The sequence below is a fragment of the Gracilinanus agilis genome, chromosome 5, assembly GCF_016433145.1.
Source record: "Gracilinanus agilis isolate LMUSP501 chromosome 5, AgileGrace, whole genome shotgun sequence".
In the NCBI taxonomy this organism is placed as follows: domain Eukaryota; kingdom Metazoa; phylum Chordata; class Mammalia; order Didelphimorphia; family Didelphidae; genus Gracilinanus; species Gracilinanus agilis.
Window position 1 is genome coordinate 294,493,287 of NC_058134.1, and position 17,942 is coordinate 294,511,228.

General features: G+C 38.3%; 1 protein-coding gene across 1 annotated transcript; it reads right to left on the minus strand.

Moving 5' to 3' along the window:
* Positions 1–16,272: 16,272 nt before the first annotated feature.
* On the minus strand, positions 16,273–16,815 carry LOC123250250 (olfactory receptor-like protein COR9). Its single transcript, XM_044679266.1, has one exon. It carries the CDS (start codon positions 16,813–16,815, stop codon positions 16,273–16,275), a length of 543 nt encoding a protein of 180 aa, XP_044535201.1.
* Positions 16,816–17,942: the final 1,127 nt, after the last annotated feature.

Sequence of the window (17,942 nt, forward strand, 5' to 3'; positions counted from 1 at the left end):
TGGGAAGGAGTTAGACAGTTGATTTCTGGGATTGAGGTGAGCAGGTCACTCTGCTTGCTTTTTCCTGCTTGGGGGTTTGCCTTGGTGGCCATAGTGGCAAAAGCCATTGTGGTTTCTACTTGGGAGTTTGCCTGTCTAGCGGGATTAGACCTTTCTAGCAACAACATAATAGTTATTTAGATATTTTAGATATTAGAAGTGAATATTATAAGCTTTGAGTGCCAGCTAGATATAAAGTCTGCCACTCTCTCCTGGGGGGGAGGGGCAGTTTCTACCTAACAGTTCAAGGCTTCCTAGATCTTATCCAAAATCCTAGATACCCCTTTCCTGCCTTCCCTTCATCTTTATAAATATAAACTTAATCTTTTAGTAGCTGTGCCTGGGTATTATTTGGGCATACTCATAACTGCCTTAAAGCTTGGCTCCTGTCAGTTGCCAGCCAAAGAAGTCAGATCCTTCTCAGTCCTTAATATTGAGATATCTAGCTTCTCCTCTGTTCCTCAATCAAACCTGAGGGGAATATAAGTTGAGAAGGTGAACTTCATTAGAGATTTGTCTTTGCTGGGCCTTGATTGAAGACACACTGCTCAGTCTCCATATTCAACTGAAAACCAACTGCTTGAGTGAGGGGTTAGAGAGCAAGGAGTACCTACCCCTCCCTACTGACTCAAGCCTGTATGTGGGGGAGGAGAGAGTCCTGCAGGCTCCTAGCCCAGGCCAGTCCATCAGTTTCCCAATATCCCTGTTATTACAAACACAACAGTTTTGGCCAGCTAGCCTAGGATTTTTATTTCAGAACCTGGTTGGGAAGTGATCAATATGGCCAGCTTCATCAACAGGGCTGTTGTTACACTGGGGTGCTCTGGGGTCCTGATATATGGGATTTGGCAGGCTTGTGCCACCTTTTGGCTAATAACGGTTCCCCAATTTTTTAAACAAGTTATAGAAATCTATGATACTTACATGTGGTTAACAATTATCAGTGGGTGATGCCTTGACATATGTGCCATCAGGGGTAGCCATGACTGCTACTTTCTATGGGGCCCTCATGATTTTGAGAAAGGTGTTGGCATTTACCTTTGGGAGAACAGAAATTACAAACCTGGTTTTAGAACAATTGGTGGAACACATGAAGGCCTTAATTGAAATCAACAAGCAGATCAGGGAAGGAAAGGACCTAGATGCAAGAACAATAATGCAGCTAGAGATTATTGAGAATGCAGTCACAACACAAAAGGGGGGTGATATTAAACAACAAACTAAAGATGAGAACACTGAAGAACAATAGGTTGCAGGGGTTGAAGCAGCTCCTGGAACTATCCTTCAAATTACCGACGGAACATTAGTACAACCAGACACAGACATTATACATGTGAAAGGCTACAAACCTTTTTCAGGGGGTGATTTGGAGATCTTGAAAAGGAGGTTCCCCCAGTTCTATATCAATCCACGTAAATCAATAAAATAATACAAACGGGCCGTGAGACTTTACAACCCAATTTCTGAATTATACACCCCTAGTGAGAAGGTAAAATTTATAGCCAAAACAAGAAGCAACCCCAATCTTGCCTCATGGCCAGAACAACATCAGGACTTAGAGCTATCCTCACATGCAAATATGGCTTATCTTAAAAGGTGCAGGGAGGATTTAGCTGAAGCAATGAGACCATGCCCATTGAGGAGCTAAGGAAAACAGCTGTATATGTACATGAGTCTAGGGATAGTGAACCCAAGCAGTCAAAGGCCTCTGAAAAGATTAGGGAGATTGCAGAGCTGAAGAGACAACTGAAAGAAGCTCAGAAGTCCAAGGAGATAGAGGAGATTAAAAATATGGCTCTGATGTCCAGCAATCAGAGGAGCCAGAGCAGGCCTAGGCAATCTTCTAGCAATGCTAACAAGTTGGTCAAACGTTGTTTCCTGTGCTCAAAACTTGGTCATATAATTCATGAATGTAGGTTAAAATCCCAAATAAATTTTGGGAATAGAGGCAATAATAACAACAACAGGAGAAACACCTACTATAATTCTAGATATAACAACAGCAATAATAGTAGCAACAACAAGGACAACAACAGATATAGTGACAAAGTAAAGGCCAGATGTTGTGACCATAACTGTGCTAAATTCAGTAATTCCCCTAGTTTATAAAAAATGGAGGAATACCTGTCCCAAGGAGCCAGACCTCATACCTTATGAACCAAGAAAGCAGCCTTAGTTGTTGCAAGGACAGATAAGGGCAGGGACAGTGATGTGGCAGAGGAATGTGGGAAAGACAAAATGGGTGCAGAAGAAATTGTGAATTATGGGTTGGTGGATGTAACACAAAGTTACAAAGAAATGACTGAGGAGGAGTTGCAAATGGAGGAGGATATAATAGAAATAAAGGAGAGAATTTATGGGAAAGAAAACAGTGATGTGGGGAACACTGAAAGGGAACCAGGCACATCTGCACAAATTCTTGATACAAGCTTGAAGAAAGTAGCATTCATTGATTCTCACTATGAGGGGAAAGAAGCATCATTTTGTAGTAAGTCTGTGGATCATTTAGTACAGCAAGTCCAAACAACAAGGGCAATGGTTTTAGAAAGGTGTTCTAATGGGGATCTCTTAGAAACAGAAAGTGTCAACAAGGGAGATGGACTCCTGCAGACCATTGAAAAGGAAAGCACTAAATTCTCAGACATAGGCACAACCTCTTCTCTATCACCAACTAGGGAAGTTGGAAGGGAAAACGGAAAGTCTAGTAGCTACAATACTACAGGAACTTTAAAGCTGGATCCTGATGCTAGGGAATTTGTACCAATCCTTCTTCAGGGTCAGGTGCATACAGATGTAGCACACTTTCAAGCCTGTGATACTCCAGAGAGAGCTGCCTTTGGAGTAAATTCTGAGTTAATGCATTTAAAGGAATTCAATTCCAGAAATGTCAGTAGCCAAGAGAGAAACAAAATGACACCAATAGGAACAGAGAAAGAATCTACTCTTTGACCCCCTCTTTAAAAAGTTTGCCCATCACTGGTCTAGAGGGATTTTAAATGGATTTTCTCTTTCTAACTCTTGCTGTTGGACTTTGTTGGAAATATGTGTAAATGCTGTTGATTTATGTGGGTTTATTTTGTACCCTATGACTTTGCTAAAGTTATTAATTATTTCAACTCGTTTTTTAGTTGATTCCCAAGGATTCTCTAAGTATTCCATAATATCATCTGCAAACAGTGATAGTTTAGTTTCCTCATTGCCTACTTTAATCCCTTCGATAACTTTTTCTTCTTTAATTGCTAGCACTAGGATTTCTAGTACAATATTAAATAATAGTGGTGATAATGGGCATGCTTGCTTCATTCCTGATCTTACAGGAAAGGTTTCTAACTTATTTCCATTGCAGATGATATTTGCTGATGGTTTTAGAAAAATACTACTTGTTATTTGAAGGAAAGTCCTTTTATTCTTATGCTTTCCAGTGTTTTTAGTAGGAATGGGTATTGTATTTTGTCAAAGGCTTTTACTGTATCTATTGAGATAATCATGTGATTTCTGTTAGTTTGATTATTGATATGCTAATGGTTTTCCTAATAGTAAACCAGCCTTGCAATCTTAGTGCATAATCCTTGTGATATCTTACTTTAGTCTTTTTGATGGTATTTTATTTGATATTTTTGCATTAAAGAAATTGGTCTGTAATTTCCTATCTGTTTTTGCTTTTCTTGGCTTAGGTATCAGCATCATATTTGTGTCATAAAAAAATTTAGTAGGACTCTTTCTTTACTTATTTTGTCCTTAACAATATGTAGAAATAAACCAATGTGAAGCTATGTTTAAATAAAATATAGAAGCTGTGATGGAGCCTGCAATTAGAGTCACCTTTGTGCTGACTAGATATTTCTCTCAGCAACTGTCCTCAAGTGTCACATGTGTTGGCTTGGCATAGCATCTGCTCCAGGATACTTCTTCCAGAAGACCATCTCACTCTCTCATTTAGTTGCTCATCTACTTGTGCAATACCTTTCTTCTTCCTTTCATTTTGTTATTAAGGCAACTGGAACCTCCAAACAGAAATCTCCTGAGCAAACACCTCTTCTTAGAATGTCTGTTAATAATTTTATTCTTTTTAATTTTTTAAAATATTTTATGTTTTAAGAGGAGACCATGAATGCAGTCCCCCAGTACCTTCATTTGGGGAAATCTCAAGGGTTAGTTCCTGCAGAGTGCAATGGATGAGTCTTATTCTGGGGAAACCATCATTGCAATCATGGAATCATCTCTGACAGCTAATGGTCTTCTCTTAGGATTCTCTATCCTCCAGAACAGTCTTCCAAAAATTTCTGTGATCTCATTAAAGATTTAGCCTCAGTCTTCAAAGCTTTGTGATCCTAGGTTTAAGTGTCTTTGGGATACATTTTTTTCTGAGGCCAAAATTTTTCAGTCCCTGAAAAATCAAATGGACATCACACAATTACATGCAAGGCAAAACTACGTATACAGCATCAGTAACTTCATCTGACTAAATATACTAAATATGTAGACACTGCTACTATTCTCTTGGAATGTCTTATTAACCTATTTTCTGATGATTCTAGTTTTTTTTGTGTGTGTGCGTACTGACTTTTCTGCCCATGTACCAGAACTGGTTGATGTCCTTGTTCCAATTGCTTGTAGGCTATATTTACTTGAAGTCCTTCTCCATACTTCTGTTGCTCCTTTTTTTTGTGCATTAATCACAAATGTTTATTAAAATTATTATTTTTTAAATGATCCTCCTTTATTCTCAATTAGCAAATTCTCTAATCTTCCCCCATTTTCCTAGTTCTCTTCATTAAGGTCCCCTGTGATTAGACATGATTCTCCCTCTTAAACTCTAATATTTCTTTTTTTTTTTACTTTAATAATTTTTATTTTTTAGAAAAGTTATCATGGTTACATGATTCATGTTCTTACTTTCCCCTTCACTCCCCAATACCCCTCCCCATAGCTGATGTGCATTTCCACTAGTTTTAACATGTGTCATCGATCAAGACCTATTTCCAAATTGTTGATAGTTGCATTGGTGTGGAAGTTTTGGGTCTACTTCCCCAATCAACCCATGTGTTCAAGCAGTTGCTTTTCTTCTGTGTTTCCACTCCTGTAGTTCTTCCTCTGAATGTGGGTAGCATCTTTTCCATAAATCCCTCAGAGCTGTCCTGTGTCATTGCATTGCTGCTAGTACAGAAGTCCATTACATTCGATTTTACCACAGTGTATTGGTCTCTGTGTACAATCTTCTTCTGGCTCTGCTCCTTTCACTCTGCATCAATTCCTGGAGGTCTTTCCAGTTCACATGGAATTCCTCCAATTTATTATTCCTTTGAGCACAATAGTATTCCATCACCAACAGATAACACAATTTGTTCTGCCATTCCCAAACTGAAGGCATACCCTCATTTTCAAGTTTTTTGCCACCACGAAAAGCACGGCTATAAATATTTTCATACAAGTCTGTTTATCTAAGATCTATTTGGGGGTACAAACTCAACAATGGTATGGCTGGATCAAAGGGCCGGCAATCTTTTAGAGCCATTTGAGCGTAGTTCCAAATTGCCCTCCAGAATGGTTGGATCAGTTCACAACTCCACCAGCAATGCATTAATGTCCCAATTTTGCCACATCTCCTCCAACATTCATTACTCTCCCCTGCTATCATTTTAGCCAATTTGCTAGGTGTGATGTGATACCTCAGAGTTGTTTTGATTTACATTTCTCTAATTATTAGAGATTTAGAATACTTTCTCATATGCTTATTGGTATTTTTTATTTCTTTATCTGAAAATTGCCTATTCATGTCCCTTGTCCATTTATCAATTGGGGAATGGCTTGATTTTTTATACAATTGCTTTAACTCTTTATATATTTGAGTAATTAGACCCCTGTCAGAGTTTTTTGTTATAAAGATTTTTTCCCAATTTGTTGTTTCCCTTCTGATTTTGGTTGCATTGTTTTTGTTTGTACAAAAGCTTTTTAATTTAATATAATCAAAATTATTTATTTTACATTTTGTAATTTTCTCTAACTCTTGCTTGGTTTTAAAATCTTTCCTTTCCCATAGATCTGACAAGTATACTATTCTGCGTTCTCTTAATTTATTTATAGTTTCCCTCTTTATATTCAAGTCATTCACCCATTCTGAATTTATGTTGGTGTAGGGTGTGAGATGTTGATCTAAACCTAATCTCTCACATATTGTTTTCCAATTTTCCCAGCAGTTTTTGTCGAATAGTGGATTTTTGTCCCAAAAGCTGGGCTCTTTGGGTTTGTCATACACTGTTGCTCCTTTAATGGTTTAAGATTAAAATTAATATCCAATGATTCCAAGTATTATATTTTTATAAGATTTATTAATAATCACTTCAAGTAAAAGAAATAAAAGGACAAAAGTAAAAGCCTGAGTAAAGCCAGCTTTCCCAGCTGTGTTTGCAGGAAAAGAGAGGGAGGAGGGGCATGGTTACAGAAACTTATATCCTCACTACATTAGCACATAATGTGAGGATGAAAATGGGATTCCAGGAAATGGGAGTCCTGGGGTACAAAATTCTAATTACATAATGGAATTAGCAGAGGGTGTCTAGGATCTGTGCAAATGATGTTCACCTCCATAGATGGTGTTCCTCCAATTGTAGGGGTTGTTCTCTTATAGCCCAGTTCCATTTAGTTACTAGTAGTAAGATCACTTTTTTTTTTAAACTCTTATCTTCCATTTTAGAGCAGTAGGGGTTAGAAGATGGGTGTTAAGTGACTTCCCAGGGTCACACAGCTAGAAAGTGTCTGAGGACAGATTTGAACCCAGGCATTACCAGATTGGCTTTTACAAAGAAATATTTACTTCAAATGTATAATAAAAGCATAGAAACTTCCTCTAGAACATATGGGTGGTCTAATCCTCCTATACCTCTTCAGTTTCTGGGGATTGAAAGAGGATTAGGTTCATAGTTCATCTCAGTTCTTATAGAGCACAGTCCTAAGCCCAATTATAAATCCCACTTGGGTTTGAGTCCCAGGCACCCTGTCTTCTTTGGGCTTCTTTGCTAGGTTAGCAATCCCAGCATCTCACCTGGAATCCTGGTTCCAAGGTTGCCATGACTCCTGTATTTGGTGGGAATTCCACCACTTCTACCTAGTGTTAGAAATAAGAGGGTAAACTGGATACTACCACTATTAATTTGGTGACATTAGTGGTTGTTTAGATATGTGGTTAGTGCAAGATCACCTGAGTCTTGCCACCTAGCTAGATGTTGTTACAACTCTCTCCTTTATAACAGTGCCCAGGCAGGATCCTTCAGGTCAGTGGATGGGTATCCCTTACAGGTCCCACCTGAGGTTGATCAATAGTGGGTATTGAGCTCTGTTAGCCTTGGACACGTTTATCTGACTGCGTTTGCTCCCTCCCCAGAGAAGTGATAATACAACCAATCCAGGAAGGTACTTGATGGGTTTTATATATATAGGAATAGGAAACCCTAACACTAATCTTTGACCATACTAATCCTTCAGGACAGGTTAATGATTCTGGCTTCTTCTTCAGCTCCTCTGGCTTAGCCTAGCCACAGCAAAACCAGAGCAAGCAAGCTGTTGGATGATGTCTCTCAGCTCCTTCTTCTTGCCAGATGTTATGCCTTTCTACAGCCTTTAGGAACCACCCTTTCCACCCTCTTCTTCTTCTCCTGCCCACTTCCCGGATCCCTCCCGGGCCCGGGATACCTAGATATCTAAGGACCGTTTGGATGCCTAAATGTCTAGGGACAGAAGAATCAGAGGATTCACAGTCTGGATACAGGTCAATCAATGTCAGTGGGTTTAAACCAGGAGTTCTTGCAAGACTTAGCCAAGCAAAGCTTCAGTTCCCAATAGACCAGAGTCCACAGATCCAAGGTCCAAAGAAGAAGGGAAAGGAAAATAAAACCCCTCTTGTCAGGGGCTGCCAGGGTATTTATACCCCCCCCTGGCCAACTGCTTTCTCCCCTGTCCTCATGGCCTCTGGGAACATTCTTAGGTCCAAAGGTCTTCACCTGTCAATCAAGGTGGGACTCTAAACTCCCAGAGCTTCAATATGGCACTAGAAACTGAAAAAGAAAACAGAACTGAAAGAAATGACCTAGGCCCATCTCCCAGAGCCACAGGGTAAAAGGGGAGGAAAGGGAGGTGGTGTAGCTTTTGAAGCCCATTTGTAGGGGAAATGCCTGAGACTTTCATTTTTTTGTATGCTTTGGGTTTTTTAGAAACGGCCTTGCAGCTCTGTAGCCAATATGTGGCAGGAGAATGCAGGATGCAGGATGCCATAAGCAATCTGGGCATTCTTCAAGCCCTATTGTTATTAGTCTAGTTTTTAGCATTTTTAAGTTCTGTAATTTGTCTTTCTACCTAGTTATCCTTATAGTTGAGTTTCTAGAAAGGGAAGGAACTGCTTCTGGGTTCAGTGCTTTTGGGGTTGGAGTCCTTCACATCCTAAGGTAAGGTAGTTGGGTTACAATACACAGAGTCTGATTCACCAGGCACAACATTTTCTGAACTCTTTATCTGCCTTGCTAGAGCTGGTAAGCAGGTTTTTTCCCCCTCTTAAGTTTGCTTAGGGAATACCTATTGTTTTGTTTCTTTCTTCCTGCTCCCCAGGTAGTCCATCTATCTTTCCTGTGGGAAATAGATGTTTTTTGATAACTTGTATTTATAGATCTCTTAACATGCTTTAGGTCTATTCTATAAACTGGTAAGCTGTGCTATCTCCCACCAATTTGATAGGGAGGAAATCTGCATCAACATGAACCACTAAGCTCCAAGATTTCTCCCAAAAAATGCTGTCATTTTGCTATCATTGTTCTTCAGTCATTTTAATTGTGTCCTACTCTTTGTGACCATATTTGGGGTTTTCTTGGCAGAGATTCTGGAGTGGTTTGCATTTCCTTCTCCAGCTCATTTTACAGATGAGGAAACAGAGGCAAACAGGGTAAAGTGACTTGCCCAGGGTCACAGAGCTAGTAAGTATCTGAGGCTTGATTTGAGTTCAGGTCTTCCTGACTGCAGACCCAGTGCTTCATCTATTCTGCCATCTTGTGGCCTATGATGTCCATCAACTACCTTTGCTGATTTATTGACTGTAAGGTAGTAAGTCAGATCCTGATAGGGTGTGAATGATTTTTTAGGTTGTCACAGATAACCTAGAGATAGGAAAATTTCTATTTAGACTCTTATTAAATGTGGGTTCCTGGCATGACACTGACTCTCTTTGATCCTCAGTGTCCTCATCTGAAGAATTCATATTATAATAGCCCCTATTTAATAGATATGTTATAAGAATCAAATCATGTTGATATGGCTTCCCCTGGGCATCCCAAAACCCTAGATTGTATAGAATACACCAAAGACTCATTTTTCCTCATATTCCTGCAGTGCTTTGAAGTCCCTCTGGTCTCTCCTTTCATTCTTTTTTTTTTTATTTTAAACCCTTAACTTCTGTGTATTGACTTATAGGTGGAAGAGTGGTAAGGGTAGGCAATGGGGGTCAAGTGACTTGCCCAGGGTCACACAGCTGGGAAGTGTCTGAGGCTGGATTTGAACCTAGGGCCTCCCGTCTCTAGGCCTAGCTCTCAATCCACTGAGCTACCCAGCTGCCCCTCTCCTTTCATTCTTGATGAGTATAGATAGGCACATCTGAGCTTCCTTCTGATAAACATCTACTTTATATCCCAGATATCTGATTATCCTCTAAACTGGACAGTTCACCCCCTTTTGACTTTGAGATCCAATAATATGCCATCATCATCCTTTCTTTAGTCACATAGACCCTGTTGTCAAAAGGGTATATAAAGCCCAGAACACATCTCCAGTTTGTCTGGCCAGTTATTCCCCTATCCCCATATTTATTTTTTAGTTGGCACCAGTCCCAGAGAGTTGACTAAGTCAGGAAGACAAGAAGTTAGTTCTCTGAGAGTTAGAGATAGCCTGGATGTAAGGGTGAAGTGAAAATTCTGTGAGGGGGTATAGACATTGTCTGTGCACTGAAGGTTCCGAGGAGGTGGTGAATCACTCAGAATTGACTCCTCCTTGACCATACTCATTCATAAAATCCCTGAGTGCAGCCAATTTGCTACCAAGGCTTAAATAGCCTCATTGTGTTATCCTGTTTCATTGTAAATTGGTGTTGTTATAGGAATATTGTTGTGTTTGTATTAGATATTAGTCTTTCCATTGTGGCTAATAACACCACTGTATTGGTATACCACTGGTCTATTATATTTATATTTGGGGAAATGGTGATTGAAGACTGTATTGATTATTTGTTATTTGAATTATGGCAAAGGATATTAATTATACCATATTTGTGGTTCAAGACCATACCCAAGTATTGCAAAGTTGTATTGAATTTTGATATAGTCCAACCTGTTCTTACTATAACTATCCTAGATATTTTAGCACACACACCCATTATTGTTTTAACTGGTTACATGATATACAAGATAAGATGAATATTTTTCTGTATTGGTTATTGTTGTAAGATTATGGTTACCTGGTATTGAAGAGATTCAGAAGTGAAGCAATTATTAAAGTTGATACAGGTTAATGACACATGTTAAAACCAGTGGAAATATGCATCAGCCAAGGGTGGGGAGCTTGGGGGTGAAGGGGAAAATAAGAGCATGAATTATGTAACCATGTTAACTTTTCTAAAAATAAATATTAATAAGTGTTTAAAAAAATAAAATTGATGTAGGCTAAAATAGATAATTTAGAACTGTACATGCAAACTGTAAATGCTTATGGTATTGCTGAAAAGCAACTAGGGGAAGCTTCTGGTCATACAAATGATAATGAAACAAAATTAGAATGGGGACAAAATGCTTTGGAAAATGATAAATAATCAGTTCCATTATTGCTGTTACAAGACATGCCGATAATTAGGGACAATGATATATTCCATCTAAAGCAGCATACTAGATTTAAGGCAGAGGATATAGAGGCCATTAAATGTAAGACCCCCACCTTTTTCAATGAGCCCAGTAAGGTGGTAAAACAATGAGAACTGTGATCAAAATGTATGATCTGGAGTTTAATGACTTTCATTTTGTATTAGGGCAGTTTCTAACAAAGAGGGAAAGCGATAAATTCTTAGCCGATATGATGCTATCACAGGAATTGACTCCATGGCTAGAAAACTGGAGGGCACTTCATCTTAACTCCATGGCCAACTATAGACTTCTCAAACAGGCATGGAAGAATGTGTTGAAAGTCATGGAGAACAATTCCTGTTGCCCTAACGCTTGAAGCAAATTTGAAAGAACTAGGCAGACAGGTCAGGAAAAACTTGCTTCGTTTCTTGATTGAGTGCTTGAGACTGCAGAGAAATACTTAGGTCTCAACACTCAGGACAATACCACAATATCCCATATAAAGGGGATATTTGTGAACAATTTGGTCCCCAATGTAAAGAAGTTTTTCCTGGATTACTGACCTGATTGGGAGTTACTATAAATGGATGAGCTCAAACAGAAAACAATTTATGTATTTGCCCAAGAAAAAGACAGGTCACCTGATGATAAAGATACAATAATTGAGAGTCTACACAAACAATTAAAAGAGGTCAATAATAGAGCAAAGGAAAAGGAAATAGGAGAGATAAAAGTGGTAGCAGCACAACCATAAGACCAAAAAAATACCACCTAAAGAAACAACAATAACAGTAATAATGGTAATAATAATAAGTACCAAGGGCCAAAGATATACTTCCTATGCAGCCGTATTGGGCATTTTCTGCATGAATGTAGATTTAAGGGTTAGTTTGTTAGGCAAAGAAACAACAGGAATTATGGTTATTAACAACAACAAGAAGTGAAATAATTGGAATGGCAATAATAATAATAATAATTATGGATATGATCAACAAAATAGTTTTGTGTGCCAGAATGCGTGCCGCCAAGCCTGCAAGCCCCTAGTATGAATGCAATTCAAGAGTGGATAAGAACTGGCAAAAGACCTAAGTATAGTCAGGTTGTTGCAGAAAATGTAAACAATGGTAACCAGAATGGAGGGACAGCTTCATTATGAAGGTGTACCCAAAGTTCAAAAGTTCTAAATCAAGTGGATGGGAATAAATTAAGTGTTGAACAAATTGTGTGTATTAAGGAAAATTATAATGGAATTGTGAATAATGTTAATGGTGTAACTGGAATTAATGATAATTTGATAGGTGTTAATAGTAATTTAATTAATAATGGTGATAACTTAATCAGTGTTAATGGTAATTTGAATAGAATCAATGATAATTTAAGTGGTGTTGGTGCTAAATTAAGTGGTGTTAGTAATAATTTAATTAAGATTGATAATAATTTATCTAGTGTTGATAATAATTTAATTAGTGTTGTAAATAATTGTGAGAAAAAGGAAAATTGTGTTGCAAATAGTGTTGGAAATTCTAGTGATTGTGTAATTATGGAGAATAATGGAAATTGTGATTTAAATAAGGATAATTTGATTGTAAATAAGGACAATGATACCAAAATAGAGGTGAAAAGGACCAATGAGAGTAGAGTAAAATCAGAGGAAAGTGTTTTAGGTGCAAAATCCTTGGAAAATTCTGTACTTCAAGACGATGTTAACTTGGATGGACAGGAAATAGCTGGCTTTGTTCTGATGTTACTGTTTTAGCCCCTGTGTTGGAAACTTTCCAATCTCCCAATAACACAGAACCACATGTGTCTGTTACTATTGGAGACCAGATCTATGACCTTCTGGTTGATACAGGAGCAAGTAAATCAGTTTTGCAAAGTTTTCCTGAGAATTGTAGAGCTGTTGGTACAATGGAAGTTGTTGGTGCAACAGGCAAACCTCAGAGAGTAGCCCAATTACAACAAAAATGATAACTCTTGGACCTCTATCTGTGGAACACGCATTTCTCTATATGCCTGGATGCCCAATGAACCTTTTAGGCAGAGATTTTCTATGTAAATTGTGAGGAACTACCCAATGTACTGAAACTGGTGACATTTCTTTACATCTCCTAGAGGAATCTTTGAAAGCCTTTCCATTGCTAATCTTAGATTTTAACAGTAAAGATGATGACTTCGGTACTATCTATCCAATACCTTAGGATATATCTAAGGGGTTGTGGTCAAGATCATCCACAGATGTAGGCTTATTGAAATCAGCTACTCCAGTTAAGGAGAGGACTAAGGAAGGACCAGTTCCTTGTGTGCCTCAATATCCCTTGATTAAGGAAGCAATAGAAGGTATTAAGCCAATCATTGAGTCCCTAATCCAACAAGGGATAATTATACCTTACTTCTCTGAGTTCAGTACACCAATTTTGCCTATCAAGAAACCAAAATTAGATGAAAATGGAAAACCTGTGTACTGATTTATATAAGATTTGAGAGTGATAAATGATTATGTCATCAAAACACATCCAATTGTACCAAGTCCAGCTACTATAATTTCTTCCATTTCAAGACAGGCTAGATATTTCACCATGGAAGATTTATGCTCTGTGTTTTTCTTGATACCTATCCATGAGGATTCTCAAAAGATCTTTGCTTGGGCAGCTGGGTAGCTCAGTGGAGTGAGAGTCAGGCCTAGAGACAGGAAGTCCTAGGTTCAAACCTGGCCTCAGCCACTTCCCAGCTGTGTGACCCTGGGCAAGTCACTTGACCCCCATTGTCTACCCTTACCACTCTTCCACCTACGAGACAATACACCGAAAGCTAAGGGTTTAAAAAAAAATCTTTGCTTTCTCTTGGGAGAAAACTCAGTGGACCTGGATACATTTGCCCCAGGTTTCATCGACTCACCTAGCCAATTCTCTTACATTCTAAATTGAGACCTTAAAACAATCAAGTTCAAGGAGAGTAAATTGGTGCATTTTGTGGATGATATTCTTTTAGAATTCCCAAATGCAAAGGTGTGTCTGAGAGATAGCAAGATTCTTTTGATTGAATTATGCAAGCGAGGGCATAAAACCTCCAAGGCAAAATTACAGTGGGTTTTGCCTTGAGTGCAACATGTTGGATTTGTGTTGTCAGAGGATTCAGAAATATCACACAAAAGAGAATAGCAGATATCCAAAAACTGAGTGCACCCAAGACCAAGAAGCAACTCAGAACTATTCTTGGAATTACTGATTTCTGTAGACAGTGGATTCCTGAAATCAATAAGTGTTTGACAAATCTGACCAGGAATACAGAACCAGAACCTCTGAAACTAAAGCCTGAACATCATATAGCCTTAGATAAACTTAAAGAAGCCAGATTATCTGCCCCTGTATTGGGAATCCCAGACTATGAGAAACCATTCCAGCTGTTTGTGAATGAGACCAAAGGTATAGCTTCTGGTCTACTTATGCAGACATTAGGACAAAATGATCGTTCAATTAGACTTACATTTAAATTACATTTAATTACATTTAAATTACATTATATAATAAATTACATTAAATTATAATTAAATTACATTTAGATGTAATTTGCATATGTGAGTTTAATGTTTTGTTGTGATTTTGATGTAAAAACTTATGCGATGTTGTGAGCCCTTGGACTTCATCTCTCAGAATCCTTTTCCCATTGTCCATGTTGCATCCTCATGTTTGGTAAATAAGCTGTGTAATTCTGCCCTCTTGGTCTCTTCTCTTGTGACTGTGGCTGGGTTAGCTCCCTCTTTACTCTAGCTTTTTATTTTCCTGTACTTCAAGTTATTATTAATAAATCTTATGAATATAATACTTGGAGTTATTTTGTATTAATTTTTAAGCATATATTTCCTTTTTGGCCTTGTAGTCTGAGCTCCTTGAGTGAGAGAAGAATTTACTCAAGCCCTTTTTCTCCTTTCTGTTGGTAATGGCAACTCAAATGGGTCTGCCTGGTTATCAGTACAATAGTCTGTATTTAACATGGATATTTCCTAATTTTTAAATTTGTTCATTATCTTGACCTGAGATTTTCTTAGTTTTTTTTTCTCTTGATATTTTTGCCAAGTTCATTCTTTTGTCATTGGCGAAAGGAATGATCGTATTTACAGTTGTACCTCACTAAACTGGGAAATGTAATTTCTTTGTACCATGTCTCATTGTTTTCTGGTAGTAAGAGTCCTTAGGAAATCTAGAGGGACTTTGGGCCTGCTTAAGGAGAAATAGGAAAAGGGTAGAGGTCTGGGTCTGTTGGTATCCAGAGTAAAAAGAGGGATAATAATAGCATTGATGCTAGCAAGAGCAATTCACATCTCTCTGTCTGTCTGTTTCTTTATCTAAGATTTACAAATCTATTTGTCTATCTATCTAAGATTTACATGTTGGCAGGCAGTAAGAGAAGAGGTTAGGGATTCTTTTGGTGATGGGATCATAGATCCTTTGCATATACATATACTGAAGGATAGACATCACTTGGGTCATCTTGCTCATCCATCTTTGAAATTCCTTAAGAAACATAAAATTTTAATTTTTCCAAAGACAAATTTTGACAAACAAAGGTAAATCCAAAATAAAATAGGAAAATATGGGTTTACAGAATGAAGACATGCATTGCACAGAGCAGAAATACAAATTAAATGTTCACTGACAAACCACTCACATAGGTCAGGGACACCTGAGGTCTCAGGGAACAAGAATTGTTGATCTTCTTTGTACAGTGAAAATAAAAGTGGATTCTGGGGGCAGTTAAATGGCACAATGGATAGAGTGCCATGTCTGGAGTCTGGAGGACCTGAGTTCAAATGTGATCTCAGACACTGTATGTGTACATACAGCTGTATGGCCCTGGGCAAGGCACCTAATGCTGTTTGCATAGCCTTTGCTTTTCTGTCTTAGAGTTAAGACAGAAGGGCTTCAAGAACTATGAATTGTTACTAGAGTTGTTACTGAGACAGAAAGTAAAGATTAAAAAAAAACACTAGATTCTGAATAGGAAAACCTGAAATGCAATCCTAACTCTTCCCTTAAGTATTTGTGTAAACTAGAATAAATCACTTATTCTCCTAAAGCCTCAGTTGCAGAATTGGTAAGATGGCAGCAATAGTATGATAATGATAATGAGGATAAATAAAAATTCTAATACTGGCCTTATTAGGCCACACAGTTGATTGTTAGGGTCAAGTGAGCTAATAGAATCTTAAATTTCTTTGAGAGAATAAATTCAAGGCACAAGGGGAGGGTGGTTTATGCTATCATCATTGTCATGTCTTTGGTCCATCCCATTTCTGAGGCTATCAGAGAGCTGAAAGTATTCCTAGTCTCTGTATCAAAAGTCACAGCTATGATGGACTTCTCAGATTCTACTCATAAGCACCATTGCTGATAGAGCCAATAGCAAGGCTCGAATATTGACCCAAACCTGTCAGGAAGAACAAGGTTATTACAATTACATGGGAGGAGCAAGTAGAAAAGGCTTTGCTTCTGCCTGAGGCTGAGCTGATCTTCAGGATGGCAGAGATGATTTGGGTATAAGAAAACAGGATGGGGAAGAAGCAACCAAATCCAAAGATAACCAAGGTAGTGAACAAGATCATTTTGTTCAGGAAGAGGTCAGTGCAGGAGAGAGGTAAGAGTTCAGGCATCTCACAGCTGTAGTGGTGGATGAGGTGGGGGCCACAGAAATGCAGCCTCAGCAGAGGCAGGGTGTTGAGCAGGGAGTTGGTGACCCCAAGTAGACAAGAACCACAGGCCAGAAAGATACAGAACTGTTTGTTCATGACTGTCACATAAACCAGAGGGTTGCAGATGGCTGAGTAGCGGTCATAGGCCATGGCTGAGAGGAGAAAGGCTTCATATGATGCAATGAAAAAGAGTAGTCTAATCTGAACCAACTTTGATACCATGACTGAAGAATAAAAGAGATAAAAAAGATAAATTTACCAGAAAGAAGTACATGGGAGTGTGAAGGTGAGAATCCATCTTGATGATTGCCATTATCAAAAGGTTTCCAGCTAAGGTGAGAAAGTAAATCAACGAGAAAAATAAAGGATGTAATGGATGTGAAGGCTGCTGGGAAATGGTAGAAGAATGAATTCTGGGTCTGTGGTCTGATTATTTGGCATCATTTGCTCTGGAAAATCCCTCCCTGAGAAATAGAAAAGCACATCAACCAACCAACCAAACAAACAAACATCATGCATCCAACAAATCTTTATGGACCAACTGGTAGGTGTTCAACATTGTTCCTAACTAACTAACGAACTAACTAACTAACTATATAAACTATAAGTCCCTGAAGACATTTCCCCTGCCATTTTAGGGTCATAAGCTTTCTGAGGAGATAAGATGGAGACACAGGAAAAGCTTCTGGAAGAAAAATAATGCAAGAAAAGAATTGGGCATTAACTAGTGTGTTCAAGATGCTGCAGAAGTAGAAAGGAATAGAGTAGTGATGGATGGAATAGTAAGGGACCATTGGCATTATGGAGAAAATGAGATGATTTGAATTAAATGTTGGGACATGGTGTTATTGATATCACAGTTCTCTCTTTGAGCTATGAATATAGAGGGCTGAGTTCTTGCCCTTTTCAAATGACTATAGATTGCACAGAGAGTGTCAAATTGGACTGGTAGAGGAAGTTCCTCAGTGGTAACTTTATTGGTCTGTCTGGTAAAAAACAACTAACAAACAAAGAGACACATTTATTTTCCTCAAAAATGACTTCTCATTCTGACATTTCCTTCCTGCCTTTATCCTTTTACTTCCATTGTTCTCTTCTCTATAACCTGCACCTCTTTCCTTCTTATTGTCTGTTCATCAAAAAAAAAAAAAAAAGCTGGATGTATTCATCCAGGTCCTCCATGCCACTTTCCCCATGAAATATTCCTTGGAAGGGGAAATGATATCTTTCATCCTCCTCTTCTACAGTATTTTGTTTGTGATTTGCTATATGTGCTACTAGAGCATAAACTTCTTAAGGTACAGAATTGTGTCTTTTTCATACTTTTCATTTTTGTATCACCCCAGTAC

Coding starts and splice junctions, on each gene's coding strand:
- LOC123250250 (XM_044679266.1), bottom strand. CDS start 16,815: ATGGTATCAAAGTTGGTTCAGATTAGACTACTCTTTTTCATTGCATCA.